At 38.0% G+C, this 16,067-nt stretch overlaps 1 protein-coding gene across 5 annotated transcripts in view; it reads left to right on the top strand.

The window, feature by feature from the left end:
* The window catches only part of MACC1 (MET transcriptional regulator MACC1), an 89,815-nt gene that overhangs the window by 65,039 nt on the left and 8,709 nt on the right, over positions 1 to 16,067 (top strand). For 4 of the 5 annotated variants that reach the window (XM_055420553.2, XM_055420549.2, XM_055420550.2 and 1 more), the window contains one exon: positions 1,113 to 3,566. The exons of the other annotated variant lie outside the window; for it this stretch is intronic. In XM_055420553.2, coding sequence (XP_055276528.2) covers positions 1,113 to 1,343 — 231 coding nt within the window. In that variant the 3' untranslated portion in view covers positions 1,344 to 3,566. Of the gene's footprint in view, positions 1 to 1,112; positions 3,567 to 16,067 lie in introns of those variants that run through there. 5 annotated transcript variants of the gene reach the window in all.

The raw sequence follows: 16,067 nt of genomic DNA, 5'->3' as shown, positions 1-16,067 counted from the left end.
GACTGTGGCCCAATGGGCCAGAGAGCTCAAGTACTCTTCCTGGGTACCCTTAGGATTCAGGAATTCACATTTGAAGGGCTGGAATCACTGATGACTGTGATTCTTGTTTGCTGGTATGGCAGGAAATACTCCATTTCTCACAGCATATAAAACAAAGCAAATACGTAAAATGCAAAATTTTTATTAATATTAAAACAAAGTATACTATTCAGTGTAAGTTATATAAATATTTTCTCTATTTACCATAAAGACATATGAGTCATTTTTTATTGACTAAATCAAATCCCTTACGATTATACAGTAGAAGTGACAAATAGGTTAAAGGGATTAGATCTGATAGAGAGAGTGCCTGAAGAACTATGGAAGAGGTTCATAACACTGTACAGGAGGCTGTGATCAAAACCATCCCCAAGAAAAAGAAATGCAAAAAGGCAAAATGGTTATTTAAGAAGCTGAGAAAAAAAGAGAAGCAAAAGGCAAGGAGAAAAGGAAAGATATATCCATCTGAATGCAGAGTTCCAAAGAATAACAAGGGGAGATAAGAGAGCCTTCCTAAGTGATCAGCGCAAAGAAATAGAGGAAAACAACAGAATGAGAAAGACTAGAAATTTGAAATGCCAAGGGAACAAAACATTTAGAAATACCAAAAAAATTAGAAATACCAAGGGAACATTTCATGCAAAGATGGGCACAATAAAAGATAGAAACAGTATGAACCTAACAGAAGCAGAAGATATTAAGAGGTGGCAAGAATACACAGAAGAACTATACAAAAAAGATCTTAATGACCCAGATAACCATGATGGTGTGATCATTGTCCTAGTGCCAGACCACCTGGAGTCAAGTGGATCATAGGAACAAAGCTAGTGGAGGTGATGGAATTCCAGCTGAGCTATTTCAAATCCTAAAAAATAATGCTGTGAAAGTGCTGCACTCAATATGCCAGCAAATTTGGAAAACTCACAAGTGGCCACAGGATTGGAAAAGGTCAGCTTTCATTCCAATCCCAAAGAAAAGCAGTGCCAAAGAGTGTTCAAACTACTGTGCAATTCTACCACATCTCATATGCTGGCAAAGTAATGCTCAAAATTATCCAATCTTGTTTTCAACAGTACATGAATCTAGAACTGCCAGATGTTCAAACTGGATTTAGAAAAGGCAGAGGAACCAGAGATCAAATTGTCAATGTCCTTTGGATCACAGAAAAAGCAAGAGAATTCCAGAAAAACATCTACTTCTGCTTCATTGACTCCATTAAAGCCTTTGACCGTGTGCATCACAACAGACTGTGGAAAATTCTTAAAGAGTTGGGAATACCAGACCACCTGACTGGCCTCCTGTGAAATCTGTGTACCTGTCAAGAAGCAACAATTAGAACTGGACATGGAACAATGGACTGGTTCCAAATTGGGAAAGAAGTACATCAAGGCTGTATATTATCACCCTGCATATTTAACAGGGTGCAGAGTGTACCATGTGAAATGTCAGGCTGGATGAAGCACAAGCTGGAATCAAGATTGCTGGGAGAAATATAAAAAACCTCAGATACGCACATGAAACCACCCTTATGGTAGAAAGTGAAGAAGAACTAAAGAGCCTCTTGATGAAAGTGAAAGAGGAGAGTGAAAAAGCTACCTTAAAACTCTACATTCAAAAAATGAAGGTCATGGCATCTAATCCCATCACTTCATGACAAATACACGGGGAAACAATGGAAACACTGACAGACTTTATTTTCTTGGGCTCCAAAGTCACTTCAGATGATGACCGCAGCCATGAAATTAAAGACACTTGCTCCTTCAAGAAAGGCTATGAGAAAACTAGACAGCATATTAAAAAGCAGAGACATTACTTTGCCAACAAAGGTCTATCTAGTCAAAGCTATGGTTTTTCCAGTAGTCATGTATGGATGTGAGGTTTGGACCAGAGAGAAAGCTGAGCACTAAAGAATTGATGCTTTTGAACTGTAGTATTGGAGAAGACTCTTGAGAGTCCCCTGGACATAAGATCAAACCAGTCAATCCTAAAGGAAATTAGTCCTGAATATTCATTGGAAGGACTGATGCTGAAGATAAAGCTCCAATATTTTGGCCACCTGATGCAAACTGATTTATTGGAAAAGACCTTGATGCTGGGCAAGATTGAGGGCAGGAGGAAAAGGAGATGACAGATGATGAATGCTTGGATGGCATCACCGCCTTGATGGACACGAGTATGAGAAGCTCCGGGAGTTGGTGATGGACAGGGAAGCCTGACATGCTGCAGTCCATGGGGTCGCAAATGAGTGACTTAACTGAACTGAACTGAAATAAATATATTCCAGTGATGAGCACATATAAAATGGCCTGTATCTCTGTTTCACATGAGTGTAAACATTTTCAAGATATTTCAGTTAAGGAAAAATTATCTTTTTAGCTAGATAATGACTTGATAGGAGGCAAAATCTATATTCTCTGCTTCCTTTTTGAGCATAGAACTGAGTATTAATTTCTGGAGAAAATTTTCTTACTTTGAAGTAACTATGTCACCTGTGTGTGCAGTGTGTGTCTGCAGACTAGAGCCTGGCCGCCTACAGTCCATGGGGTCTCAAAGAGTCGGATACCACTGAGCACAAGCACACACCCACACACCTAATAGAGTAGCCAAAATCCAGAACACTGACCGCACCAAATGCTATTGAGAATATGAGTAACAGGAACCCTCATTCATTGCTCGTGGAAATACACAGTCACTTTGGAGTGTCTTGGCTGTTTCCGGCAAATGAAACATACTCTTGGTATATGATCCATCAGTCCTGCTCCTGGGGGCGCTCCGTGGCAGGCGGCCCCTCATCTGGGGCGGTGGCGGTGGAGCCTCCTTCCTCTCGGGACAGGGCTATTTACTCAAAGACATTGAAAATTTTGTCCAGACAAAAACCTATACATGAATGTTTACAGCTTCTGTATTCATAATTAGTAAAACCTGGAAGTAACCAAGATGTCTTTCAGCAGGTGAATGTGAATGGATAAGTACACTGTGGTATAATAGAATATTACATGACAATGAAGTTTTATTCAGCACATAAAAAAATGAGTTATCAAGCCATGAAAAGACATGGAAGATCTTTCAAATAACATTATCAAAGAAAATAACCAAATCTGAAAATGCTATATACTGTATGATGCCAAATATATGATGTTCTGGAAAAGTCAAAACTATGGAGGCTGATCAGTGGTTGCCAGAGTTTGGAAGAGAGGAATAAATAGGCAGAACATAAAGGATTTTTACGACAGTGAAAAAACTCAATACGATACCATAGTGATGAATATATATCATTTTATATTTGTCCAGACCAGTTGAATGTACAAAGCTAGGTATTAAACCTACAGTATGGACTTTGAGTGATTAAGATGTGTCAGTGTAGATTTATCAGTTGTATCCAGTGTACCACTATGGTGAAGGATGTTGATAATGGGGAAGGCTATGCATGTGGAGGCAGGAGATAAATGGGAAATCTTTGTATCTTCCTCTCAATTTTGCTGTGAACCTAAAACAGTTGTAAAAAAAAAAATCTTTCCAAAAAAAGTTGTCCATTTGAAATCAGGGTTTGTTTTGTTTCTCATTAAGCTCTGTTTTTAAAAAGATTTTACTTAGAGTTGTTTATCAAGGAATTTTGTTAAATATCCAACTTCTCTCAAATTGTGGTTGTTTTCAGTTTGTCCTACCCTCAAATCTTCATAGAGGCCAGCTAACAGCCTACTTTTCCTTTATTTACTTTAGCACGGCCCAAATCACGAATAACTAAGTCTATGATAAATACTCAGAAGCAGAAAGGAAAACCTCTGTGTGTCTTTCTAGGGCCTATTGTTCAATTTATTGCGATAAACACTGACAATCTTCACTTTGGTGCTTGCCATGCTGTTGCTTCAGTCACATCTGACTCTTCGCAGCTGTATGGATTGTAGCCCACCAGGTTCCTCTATCCATGGGATTCTCCAGGCAAGAATACTGGAATGGGTTGCCATGCCCTCCTCCAAGGGATCTTCCCAACCCAGCGATCGAACTCACGTCTCCTGCACTGCAGGTGTCTTCTTTACCGCTGAGCTTTACCTGGGAAGCCCCCATCACTAATTCATAGCATATTGACTTGAAGCTTTTCCAAATAATCTATGAGAATCTTTACCTTTTAGACTATGTACTGTAAAAGGTAAATGTATGCTGATTTCCACGTCTCTGAAAAAAGAAAAAAACCTGTACAATATTTTTTTCCTCAGGAGGAGATGATTCTTCAGTAAGATTAATTTACAGGTTAAGCAGTTGATTTCAAAATATACTTTTATTAGTTCTGGATAGGATATGCAGAGGGAGGGAATTGAAATTGGGGCAAGGAGATAACAAGTTCTTGTTTGTTCCCATACTGCTTTTTATTTCCTTTATCTCACTTCCTCAGTGAACACACATTTAGAAAATTTCCTCCTATGTGTGCCAATGTCTACAATCAGCTTCTTTTCACTCACTTTCCTTGCTGTTCAACTTCTCCCTTTTTCCTTTGTTCTATTTTTATTTTATCTAACAGTTATCTGGCACTTACTCTGTGCCAGTCACTATTCCAGTAACAGTTCAAAAATTAACTTATTTAATCCTTTCAACAAAAAACTTGGGGGTGGATACTAATGTTATCTAAGCTGTAGGGAGGCTAAGTAACTTGCTCAAACGTGCATAGCTAGAAACTCACAGAATCAAGTTTGGAGCACAGGCCTTTGACTTTGGAGTCCTTATACTTTAACCCCTACACATTGACCACCAGTTCAAATACAGCATAGTGGCAGAGCTGGGAGTTATGGTTGGGACAGGTAATTTAAAAAGCTCATTTCATTTTTTTTTCTTTTTTTCAAGCCATGTCATGATTCTATCAAAATTTGCCTCAATGCCTCAGCCAGTTTAAGAATGGATTATAAAAACAGTGTCTGTCACATTTTTCTTTTGGCCACTTTTTATTCTTTTATAAGATGAAAAGAGCTTCTCTCTGGAGATTTCTGAGAACAACAATTTTAAATTAGCCACCTCCCCAAGTAAAATTTTAAGAAAAGTTATTCAATTTTTCTAATGATATCACAATTCCTACATAAAAAGCAAAATTACACAACCTAGAATGTGATTATAAGCAAAATGTGTTTTTCAGAGTATTTATTTGGGAAAAATGTATATTTACTCTATAAAAATAAAATTTTCCTGTGACTGTTAGTAAAAAAATTTTTCTGAGTTTTTCTGAGCTTTAATTTAAAAAAATAGGTAGCAATAAAATATTTAAAAAATAAGTCCATATTAAAAAGCAGTAGTATTTTACAAGTAGAATGCTGGGGATTTGGGGGTCAAGATACTCACCAGCCTAAACTAGGTGTTCTTTATTTAACCTTCTGAAGATTATTACCATTTATGACAGAAGTGATTTCCTTAGCAACTGTCTCACATTGGTCCCCTGCCTAACAATAAAGGCTGAGCTCTTTGCATCTTATTCAGTATGAACATTTATTCACCAAGGACACTAAAGGTTCACTTCCCCTTTAAACTACCTTACGGCAGTGCCCACTGGGCTCCACCTCCACCTCAACAGGCACCAATAAACCTGCTGAGGCTGATCTCTTATCTGATTTACCAAAATTGGCCATCCTCCCATAGAAAAGCCCAGTGAAGTCAACATTCCTAATGGTAATATTTTTTCATCTCAGAAACCACTCACCTATAGAGAGTTGTAACAGGCAATATTTATATGTTCTGCCATCTGCACTTAATCAGTGAGAAGATAATTCTCTGTCTTATCTTCTAGTTAAAATCTTTTCCCTCCTCATTCTCCAGCTGGCTGCTGTAGTGTTCAGGGCACTTTATTCTAAGTCTAGCTTTAAAATGGTAAAGTGGGAATCCTTAAACAGGTCATTTTATTAGTATTTTTATAGCTGAATGAAGGTTCTATGTGGAGTTCTTCCTACTTTTTTAGACTCTCACCTCTGTATCCTTATTCAGTATTTAAATCATCCATACAATTAGCATGTTTTCTGCGATTATCAGTTCTCAACGTTGGAACGTAGGAACGACAGACATAATGAAAGATATGATTTTTTTTCTCTGAAGTCACATTTCATTTGGCATGGGGATAGGGATAAACTGTTAATATTTGAATTGTTATATTTCAAAGACATATATGATTAGATGCTAAAATAAGTGGATATAAATAATAACGAGAATAATAGTTGTTGCATGTTTACTGTGTGTCATCTAATCAGTACAATCATTTTCTTTACACTATCTCCTTTACTTCAACAAAGTTTTCAAGGCAGACATTAAACCATTTTCTTTTTACAGATATGCAAACTGAGTGAATACATTTGTGTCAGCTATCCAGAATTATGTGGCAGAAAAGTGACAGAACTAGGATTTAAATCTAGGTTTGTTTTACACACAGTTCTATTCACTGTGCTCTACTGATGATAACTTTTTTTAGAGTTAACTAAATAAAATCAAAGAATCAGGAGCTTTCAGAGGGCACATCTTAGTCCTGAAGGATAGGTAACATACTAATAACTGGTGAGGACTAGAAGCAGGGTGATAATCTACAGCCTTGATGTGCTTCTTTCCCAATTTGGAACCAGTGTAGATAATCTGAGCCAGGCCCAGATACAAAACCAGGCAATACCACATCCTGTAAGCAGAGTCCATACGTTGCAGTGTGAGTCAGAAAGCCATAAGAGTACAAGGATGTTCCTTTTACTTTTTATAAGAGATATTTCCCAAAGAAAATTAAATGCTGTTAAACCAGTAAGGAAAACCTGATCAGCCAGGTTAAATAGGAGATTTCAGGGCTCTGGATACAGTGACTTCCAGAGACCACTGAGGAGAATATGAGTGTTTGAGGAGAGATGTCATTTTAATAATTATGGGGAGATATGGCTGGACATATATATTTTGGAGAGTCTTGAATGACTGCCAGAGCATTGGTTAAAATTCCTTGTCTGGATTTCTGTTCCAGCTCTACTAGCTATTAGCCCTAAGACCTTGGACACGTTATTTGACTTTTTTTAGGAATCATTTTTTTCTTGTAAAATGAAGCAAATAATACTCTCTTATTCTTCAGATGTTTGAAGGATTGAAATATGTGAAATATTTGGGACAATTCTTTGCACATTGTAATAGCTAAATACATGTTATTTATTTTTTTGTCTAAGAGGAATAGGTGAATTTGACAACTGTGTGACAATGTGTGATTTTGAAAAAGGGAAGGAAGTATACTAATTTTTAAGTAATATAGCCAAGAGTGACCATAGAAAGAATGTAGATATGGTATAGCCAAGAGTAACCATAGAAAGAATGTAGATATGGTTTTCTGGCTCACACTGCAACATATGGACTCTGCTTACAGGATGTGGTATTGCCTGGTTTTGTATCTGGGCCTGGCTCAGGTCTCGCCTTGGTGCTTATGTCTATGGTTCGCTGCTGTTTTACAGTAAGAAATATATTAAAATCTTTTTAAAAAGAGAAAATATGATATGAAAATTTGTCTACCAGTGCTAAAGTGTATAGAATAATTTCTCAGATCTTCATTGTTTGTACTAGAGATCTGGCACAGTGACATAATATTTAGACTATCATGGTTTATTTTGTAGAGTAATATAATGCTTGGTGCTATAATCTGTAATTCTAAAAATATACACTTCTTCTTTTTTAAGATGATAGAATAAAGAAAAAAAATCACAGTGTAAAATATGGGGTAACACACTGTATTCCTATGATATTTGGTTTAATTCTGCCTTATATATCTGATTGGGTTCCCAGGTGGCACAGTGGTAAAGAACCCACTTGCCAACGCAGGAGACGCAGATTTGACCCATGGGACAAGAAGATCCCTTGGTATAAGAAATGGCAGCTCACTCCAGTATTCCTGCCTGGGAAATTCCACAGACAGGAAATTCCACAGAACCTGGAGGGCTACAGTCCATGGGGTCACAAAGAGTTGGATACAACTGAGCGACTAAACAACAACAACAGTGTATCTGATTACTACACTAAAAATCAAATAGAAGTAATAGTCATATTGGGTTAAATATTGCAAAGATATTGTAAAATGTATTTATAAACACTAATATTTGTATTAGAATTTAGATTTTTCTCTATCAAGTTTTATTATTGATCACACAAAAAAATTCAGAAAGCCAAAGCCTAGCTAATTATAAGACTTAAATTAGTATTTATTAAAAATCATTGCGGATGGTGATTGCAGCCATGAAATTAAAAGATGCTTGCTCCTTGGAAGGAAAGTTGTGACCAGCCTAGATAGCATATTAAAGAGCAGAGACATTACTTTGCCAACCAAGGTCCGTCTAGTCAAGGCTATGGTTTTTCCCGTGGTCGTGTATGGATGTGAGAGTTGGACTGTGCAGAAAGCTGATCACCGAAGAATTGATGCTTTTGAACTGTGGTGCTGGAGAAGACTCTTGAGAGTCCCTTGGACTGCAAGGAGATCCAACCAGTCCATTCTAGAGGAGATCAATCCTGGGTGTTCATTGGAAGGACTGATGCTAAAGCTGAAACTGACGAGTTGACTCACTGGAAAAGACTCTGATGCTGGGAGCGATTGAGGGTAGGAGGAGACGGGGACGACAGAGAATGAGATGGCTGGATGGCATCACCAACTCGATGGACATGAGTTTGAGTGAACTCCGGGAGTTGGTGATGGACAGGGAGGCCTGGCGTGCTGTGGTTCATGGGGTCGCTAAGAGTCAGACATGACTGAGCGACTGAACTGAACTGAACTGAACTGAAAAATCTAATACTGAAGTAAATTTGTGGTAATACTTTAGTGAAATGGCCTCATATTTATAGCCAGATGACCTAGACTCTTTTCCTACTAGGAACTGGTGAAAATAGCTTGACCAACAGGTTTTCCTAAGAGGTTGGACTATTTTGATGTAGTAGCAAGGAATGGGTCTTCTGTCTTCCTCTGGTTCATGCTTAATCCCTGAAGTTTCAAGAGGTTATTTCTAGAGCACATGCAGCTGTCTCTGCCCAAAGAGACTTTTCCAAGAGAATCTTAGGTCAAATTTTAACCAATTCCAAGTTCTGTCTCCTTTCTAAGGAAATAGGAACCCCTGATATGTTAGTCTCCCTTCTTTTCTGAAGATAATGGCAACCTCATCTTCAGTAATATCTATGTACTTACCAACTACAGGTGATGGATGGACCACCTGGATATTGTAAATGGTACACTGAAGATAGAATGCATATAATAATCACTAATGAGGCAAATTTGCCTTGATACATCAGATAATTGTACTTAAAATGAAACATTGCTTCTGTAGTTTTATGAGGAAAGTAGGTGGATTATTAATTCTTTAATGTGGCAAAATGTAATTATCTCAAGGTATTTAAAACCACTTGCATTCTTTATACTATTCATATTTCATGAGCTAAAATAAGATGAAAAATGCTTTGCTCAATCTGAATTGCTTTTGTTCATGTTGCATTTCATTATCTAGTGCATTATCTAATATGTCTGATTGGCTTTTAGGAACAAGCACTCTAAATTTGGAAAATTCTATCCTCTTTCATTTCTTTTAGCATCTCACATTACTTTTTCACTGCTCCTTTACCTTTTTATTTGTCTTCTAGTATCTGAAAGATAAATCAAAGACATATTCCTACTATAAAAATTCTGAGGATTTGGAAACTGCTCAGACTTCATAGGTTAAACGCTTTACTGATGCTGCTGCCCTTTATACAGAGATCATAGCACATAGATGAGAAATTAACAACTCTCTGCTTTCATCAGCCTCATGCTTCCTATTCAAAGATGAACTCATAAACACCATGAAGTTAACAGAAAAAAATCTAAGAGTAAAGAGATGAGAATGATGCCTCTGTGTCAAATATTTATGATAAAGATGAGAAGGCTGATGGAAATTGTTTTGTCATTAGGAAAAAATTCAACCAAAACAAACCTTCAAGAGCATGCTGTCCTTTTGATTAGTCAGAGCATTAGTGCAGAGTTCCTGAATATCTTTCCTTAAATCATAGCATTGAGCAAGAGAGGAAGAACTATTTTTAATCCACTGAATAGATATAAGATAACATAAACCTGGAAGAGTTCTTGGCAGTCCACAACTCATTTCCATTTTTTTTAGATTTAACTTAGATCATCCTAGAGGTTTTAACTTACATCATCCTAGAAAGAAAATTGTTCATTCTGCTCATTTTATTCATTCAAACTTTTCCAGATAAAATAATTTTGTTTTCTCTTTAATTTATTATAAAGTTTAGAATCCTTTGTTGTCTTAATGTGTATTATATTTGGATATAATTTCATAAAGTTCATCAGTTCAGTTCAATTCAGTCACTCAGTTGTGTCTGACTCTTTGTGACCCCATGGACTGCAGCATGCCAGACCTCCCTGTCCATCACCAAGCCCCGGAGCTTGCTCAAACTCATGTCCATCGAGTTGGTGATGGACATAAAGCCCATAGTTAATTAATGTGTGCAAGTTATGTTTTTTGTCTTTGCCTATGATAACATATATTCACTTGCTAAGAAAACTAGAATGATTTGAGACAATAAAAAGTGCTGAAGAAAGAAAAATATATTTAAGAATTTGAGCCCTATTGTCATATATCTATACCATATAGGACAACAAACAACTGATTAGACTATTGCATTGATGAAAGCTGGACTTCTGTAATGCTTTGTTAAGGCAAATCTTGATATAGAAAAAGTTACATTTACTGTGCTTGGCAGAGGTTTGCTTTTTGAGGGAAAATATACATCCCCAAATTTAATGTTTCTCATCAGTGTATCAAGTACATAACTACAACATATGCTTTTGATCTAATTCCTTCTCAATTATTCTTGATACTTGCCCCCTAATTACCTGCCCCAACTCCGTAATTATTTTAACGTTTGTCTGTGTTTAGGTCTTTTCTGCCTAAAGAAAGTTGACTTTTTTCCTTGAGTATGTTACATTTGCTACCTCTTTAATCCTCAGCAGCCCTAAATTCTCCATCTGGCTAAGTTAGGATTCAAACTAAATTCTCCTTTCAGTTATATAATATCACTTTTTACAGATTATTTTCCTTTGAAACATAGTTTTATCTTCCACTGCTTCTACTTCTAGTGTTGTCTCTCTTCCTTTAACTTCCAAATTCCAGATGTGACCCATTTGTTCTGTGGCTTCCAGTTCCTTGGCACCTACTTATACCTGCAGTCTGCCTTTCACCACTCTCTTGAAACTGCCTCCTCCAAGGTTACCAAAGTCCTATTAATTGCCAAAATCCTGAATTTTCTCCAGTTTCTTTCATTTTTCCACATCACTTAATGTTATAAGTAGCAGAAGTAACAGAAGAGACACATCTTCGGTGAGAGAGTGCCATGCTGGTAGAAGTTTTACAAGTGTGTCCAGGGAGGAAAAGCCCTAATTTATAGCTTTTACCAGTTTCCTTGGTGTAAACTCTTCCAGCATGGATGACTTTAATCTTCCAGTGTGTCACTGAACATGGAATTGGGAGACTGCATGAACATAAATTTGTGAGCAAACCACTGAATGTCCTTTGGGGATACTATCAGTCCTTAACTTTTGCAGCATGAAGCAATCTGTTTCATTTTTCTATTACTCTAACACCAGCTTTTCTCCACCCTTTTATTGCTTCTGTTTCTTAATTGTGATCCCCAATTGTGGACTTCATTATGGGTTAAACTTTTTACACCTTTATTTTCCTCCTTGGCATTTTCCTCTGCTCTCATGCTTTTCACCATCACTTTAGCATGGGTTATGCTAAACCCTTGCCTGCTCCCTAGAGGTCATCTCTCTATTTCAGTTTCTTATTGGTAATAATAGATAGCCCCTCCTTTACTTCAAACTCAGTAAGGCTAAAACCCTACTGCTTATCTTTCCCTCACCAAAAAGTATAATCATATCCTATTGAAAAATATTAAATGCATCCTTATGCCAGACACTTCATGAGGTGTTTTGGACACAGACATAGAGATTATTATCAATGTTTTATAGAATAAAAATTCAAAGCTCTGATAATTTGATAAGTTTACTGTAACTATCTCATGTCTTGCCATACGGTGCTAAGTTGCTTTAGTCATGTCCTACTCTTTGAGACCCTATGAACTGTAGCCCATCAGTTCCATGGGATTCTCCAGGCAAGCATGCTCCAAAAGAAAAAGGAAATTGGATATGAACCCAGGATTCTGAAATCAATGCTCATCTTTCTTTCTATTACAGCATAGAGCTTCTCAGTTGATGGAACTGCCATTTTTTTGTCTTACATTGAATTAGAATATGCAAGTAGTTTTTGAATTTTTCTTAATTATTGTTTACTACCAAATCTTGTCTATTCATACACTGGGCCAGTGTTTCCCAAGACTTGGTCTCCCTTCCATGCTATAAAACTTCTAAACACAAGAGCACTGCTATATTCATTTTATTCCTTTTTGTAACAAAATTCCTAATAGCAGTTGCTCAATAATTTTGATTTAATAAGTGAAATAACTAACAACAATGTATTTCAAACATTTTCATTGAATGTGTACCACAGTGGTATTTCTCTGTCATCTATATTGAGAGCCACCAATGATATTATATATAGCAGAACAAATTTTCCACTGAAGGAATATCCAGGTTTAATTTGCAGCAAAGAGGAGCAAAAACGGGATACAAAATGTGCTCATGTTTTAGTACAAATCATGAAGTTTACCATGTGTTCATAGTCCAAAACCACTATACCTAGACTCTAGGGGATTTCTAATGAGTGTAGGGGCAATATGCCTCCTTGTATTTCTGACAAATACAGGAGACTCCTGGGAAGTCATTTCACACTTCAGAGGTCCTAGTTAGGGTCTGGGACTCAGCAATCTATCCACATTCCTCAGAATTGCAAAAACTGGCCATACTGTTATGCTATCAGTACAAATTACCAAACTTGAGGGGATCATATGACCCTCTGCCTTAGTAAGTGGCTAAATGTACCATTGGACTTCTGAATCTGTAGTTTCTAATTCCTGTATCACCTATCACCTTGGTGTATTACCTGCTTCTGACAGCACCAAGGGGCTGCTTTGTAACTGAGTATGCCTCAGGCCTTTTCTATACATAACAATCTGCTGTGCTATGACAAGATACTTGGCACAGAGCTTTTCTACCCAAGAAAATTAGTGAAGGTATATACTTTGAATCTGCATTGTAGGGCACGACCTGAAAATTACCCATTTGCTGTCCTTAAGAGACATCTGTTCTCTATGATACCGTATCATTATCTTGGTACTGAAATGCTCAGAGTTGCTGTTTAGCATATGATGAAATACATCTTTTTATTAGACTCAGTCACTGGGGGGCTTAAAATAAAGTCTTAGATATCTTACTAAGAGTTGGACACGACTGAGCAACTTCACTTTCACTTTTCACTTTCATGCATTGGAGAAGGAAATGGCAACCCACTCCAGTGTTCTTGCCTGGAGAATCCCAGGGACGGGGGAGCCTGGTGGGCTTCTGTCTATGGGGTCACACAGAGTTGGACATGACTGAAGCGACTTAGCAGCAGCAGCTATAAACATTAGCATTTTAAACAATATATAAAAACTTGAAAAATAATGTACCAGTTAGTTGAACATCAGCAAATTTTTTAATGAATTCAACATAGATTACAAGTTTAAAGCTTTTACAGAGGTTTAGGATACAGGACTGGAAAAGGTCAGTCTTCATTCCAATCCAAAGAAAGGCAATGCCAAAGAATGCTCAAACTACCACACAATTGCACTCATCTCACATGCTAGTAAAGTCATGCTCAAAATTCTCCAAGCCAGGCTTCAGCAGTATGTGAACCGTGAACTTCCAGATGTTCAAGCAGGTTTTAGAAAAGGCAGAGGCACCAGAGATCAAATTGCCAACATCCGCTGGATCATGGAGAAAGCAAGAGAGTTCCAGAAAAACATCTATTTCTGCTTCATTGACTATGCCAAAGCCTTTGAATGTGTGGATCACAACAAACTGTGGAAAATACTGAAAGAGATGGGAATCCCAGACCACCTGACCTGCCTCTTGAGAAACCTGTATGCAGGTCAGGAAGCAACAGTCAGAACTGGACATGGAACAACAGACTGGTTCCAAAAAGGAAAAGGAGTACGTCAAGGTTGTATATTGTTACCCTGCTTTTTTAACTTATATGCAGAGTACATCATGAGGAATGCTGGGCTGGAAGAAGCACAAGCTGGAATCAAGATTGCTGGGAGAAATATCAATAACCTCAGATATGCAGATGACACCACCCTTATGGCAGAAAGTGAAGAGGAACTCAAAGGCCTCCTGATGAAAGTGAAAGAGGAGAGTGAAAAAGTTGGCTTGAAGCTCAACATTCAGAAAACTAAGATCATGGCATCTGGTCCCATCACTTCATGGGAAATAGATGGGGAAACAGTGGAAACAGTGTCAGACTTTATTTTTTTGAACTCCAAAATCACTGCAGATGCTGATTGCAGCCAGGAAATTAAAAGACGCTTACTCCTTGGAAGGAAAGTTATGACCAACCTAGATAGCATATTAAAAAGCAGAGACATTACTTTGCCAACCAAGGTCCGTCTAGTCAAGGCCATGGTTTTTCCCGTGGTCATGTATGGATGTGAGAGTAGAACTGTGAAGAAAGGTGACCGCCAAAGAATTGATGCTTTTGAACTGTGGTGCTGGAGAAGACTCTTGAGAGTCCCTTGGACTTCAAGGAGATCCAAGCAGTCCATTCTAAAGGAGATCAATCCAGTGTTCACTGGAAGGACTGATGCTAAAGCTGAAACTCCAATACTTTGGCCACCTCATGTGACGAGTTGACTCACTGGAAAAGACTCTGATGCTAGGAGGGATTGGGGGCAGGAGGAGAAGGGGACGACAGAGAATGAGATGGCTGGATGGCATCACCGACTCGATGGAGATGAGTTTGAGTGAACTCCAGGAGTTGGTGATGGTCAGGAAGGCCTGGCGTGCTGTGATTCATGGGGTTGCAAAGAGTCGGACATGACTGAGCGACTGAACTGAACTGAACTGAACTGAGGATACTGATTTAGATATGGATTTAGAAAAGGCAGGAGAATCAGAGATCAAATTGTCAACATGTGCTGGATCATTGAAAAAGCAAGAGTTCCAGAAAAACATCTGCTTTATTGACTATGCCAAAGCCTTTGCCTGTGTGGATCACCACAAACTGTGGAAAATTCTTGAAGAGATGGGAATACCAGACCACCTGACCTGCCTCTTGAGAAATCTGTATGCAGGTCAGGAAGCAACAGTTAGAACTGGACATTGAACAACAGACTTGTTCCAAATAGGAAAAGGAGTACATCAAGGCTATATATTGTCACCTTGCTTATTTAACTTATATGCAGAATATATCATGGGAAATGCCAGGCTGGAAGAAGCACAAGCTGAAATCAAGATTGCCAGGAGAAATATCAATAACCTCAGATATGCAGATGACACCACCCTTATGGCAGAAAGGGAAGAGGAACTAAAAAGCCTCTTGATGAAAGTGAAAGAGGAGAGTGAAAAAACTGGTTTAACACTCAACATTCAGAAAAGTAAGATCATGGCATCCGGCCCCATAACTTCATGGCAAATAGCTGGGGAAACAATGGAAACAGTGAGAGACTTTAATTTTGGGGGGCTCCAAAATCACTTCAGATGGTGACTGCAGCCGTGAAATTAAAAGATGCTGCTCCTTGGAAGAAAAGCTATGATCTACCTAGACAGCATATTAAAAATCAGAGACATTACTTGACCAACAAAGATCCATCTAGTCAAAGCTATGGTTTTTCCTATATTCATGTATGGACGTGAGAGTTGGACTGTAAAGAAAGTTGACTCCTGAGAGTCCCTTGGAGTGCAAGGAGATCTAACTTGTCCATCCTAAAGGAAATCAGTCCTGAATATTCATTGGAAGGACTGATGCTGAAGCTCAAATTCCAATACTTTGGTCACCTAATGCAAAGAACTGACTTATTGGAAAAGAACCTGATTTGGGGAAAGATTGAAGGCAGGAGGAGAAGTGAACGACAGAGGA

This window comes from Moschus berezovskii, chromosome 3 (assembly GCF_049115385.1).
Source record: "Moschus berezovskii isolate FMDL1 chromosome 3, NW_MosBer_1.0, whole genome shotgun sequence".
Lineage (NCBI taxonomy): Eukaryota > Metazoa > Chordata > Mammalia > Artiodactyla > Moschidae > Moschus > Moschus berezovskii.
This window is presented reverse-complemented; position numbering and strand designations above follow the sequence as displayed.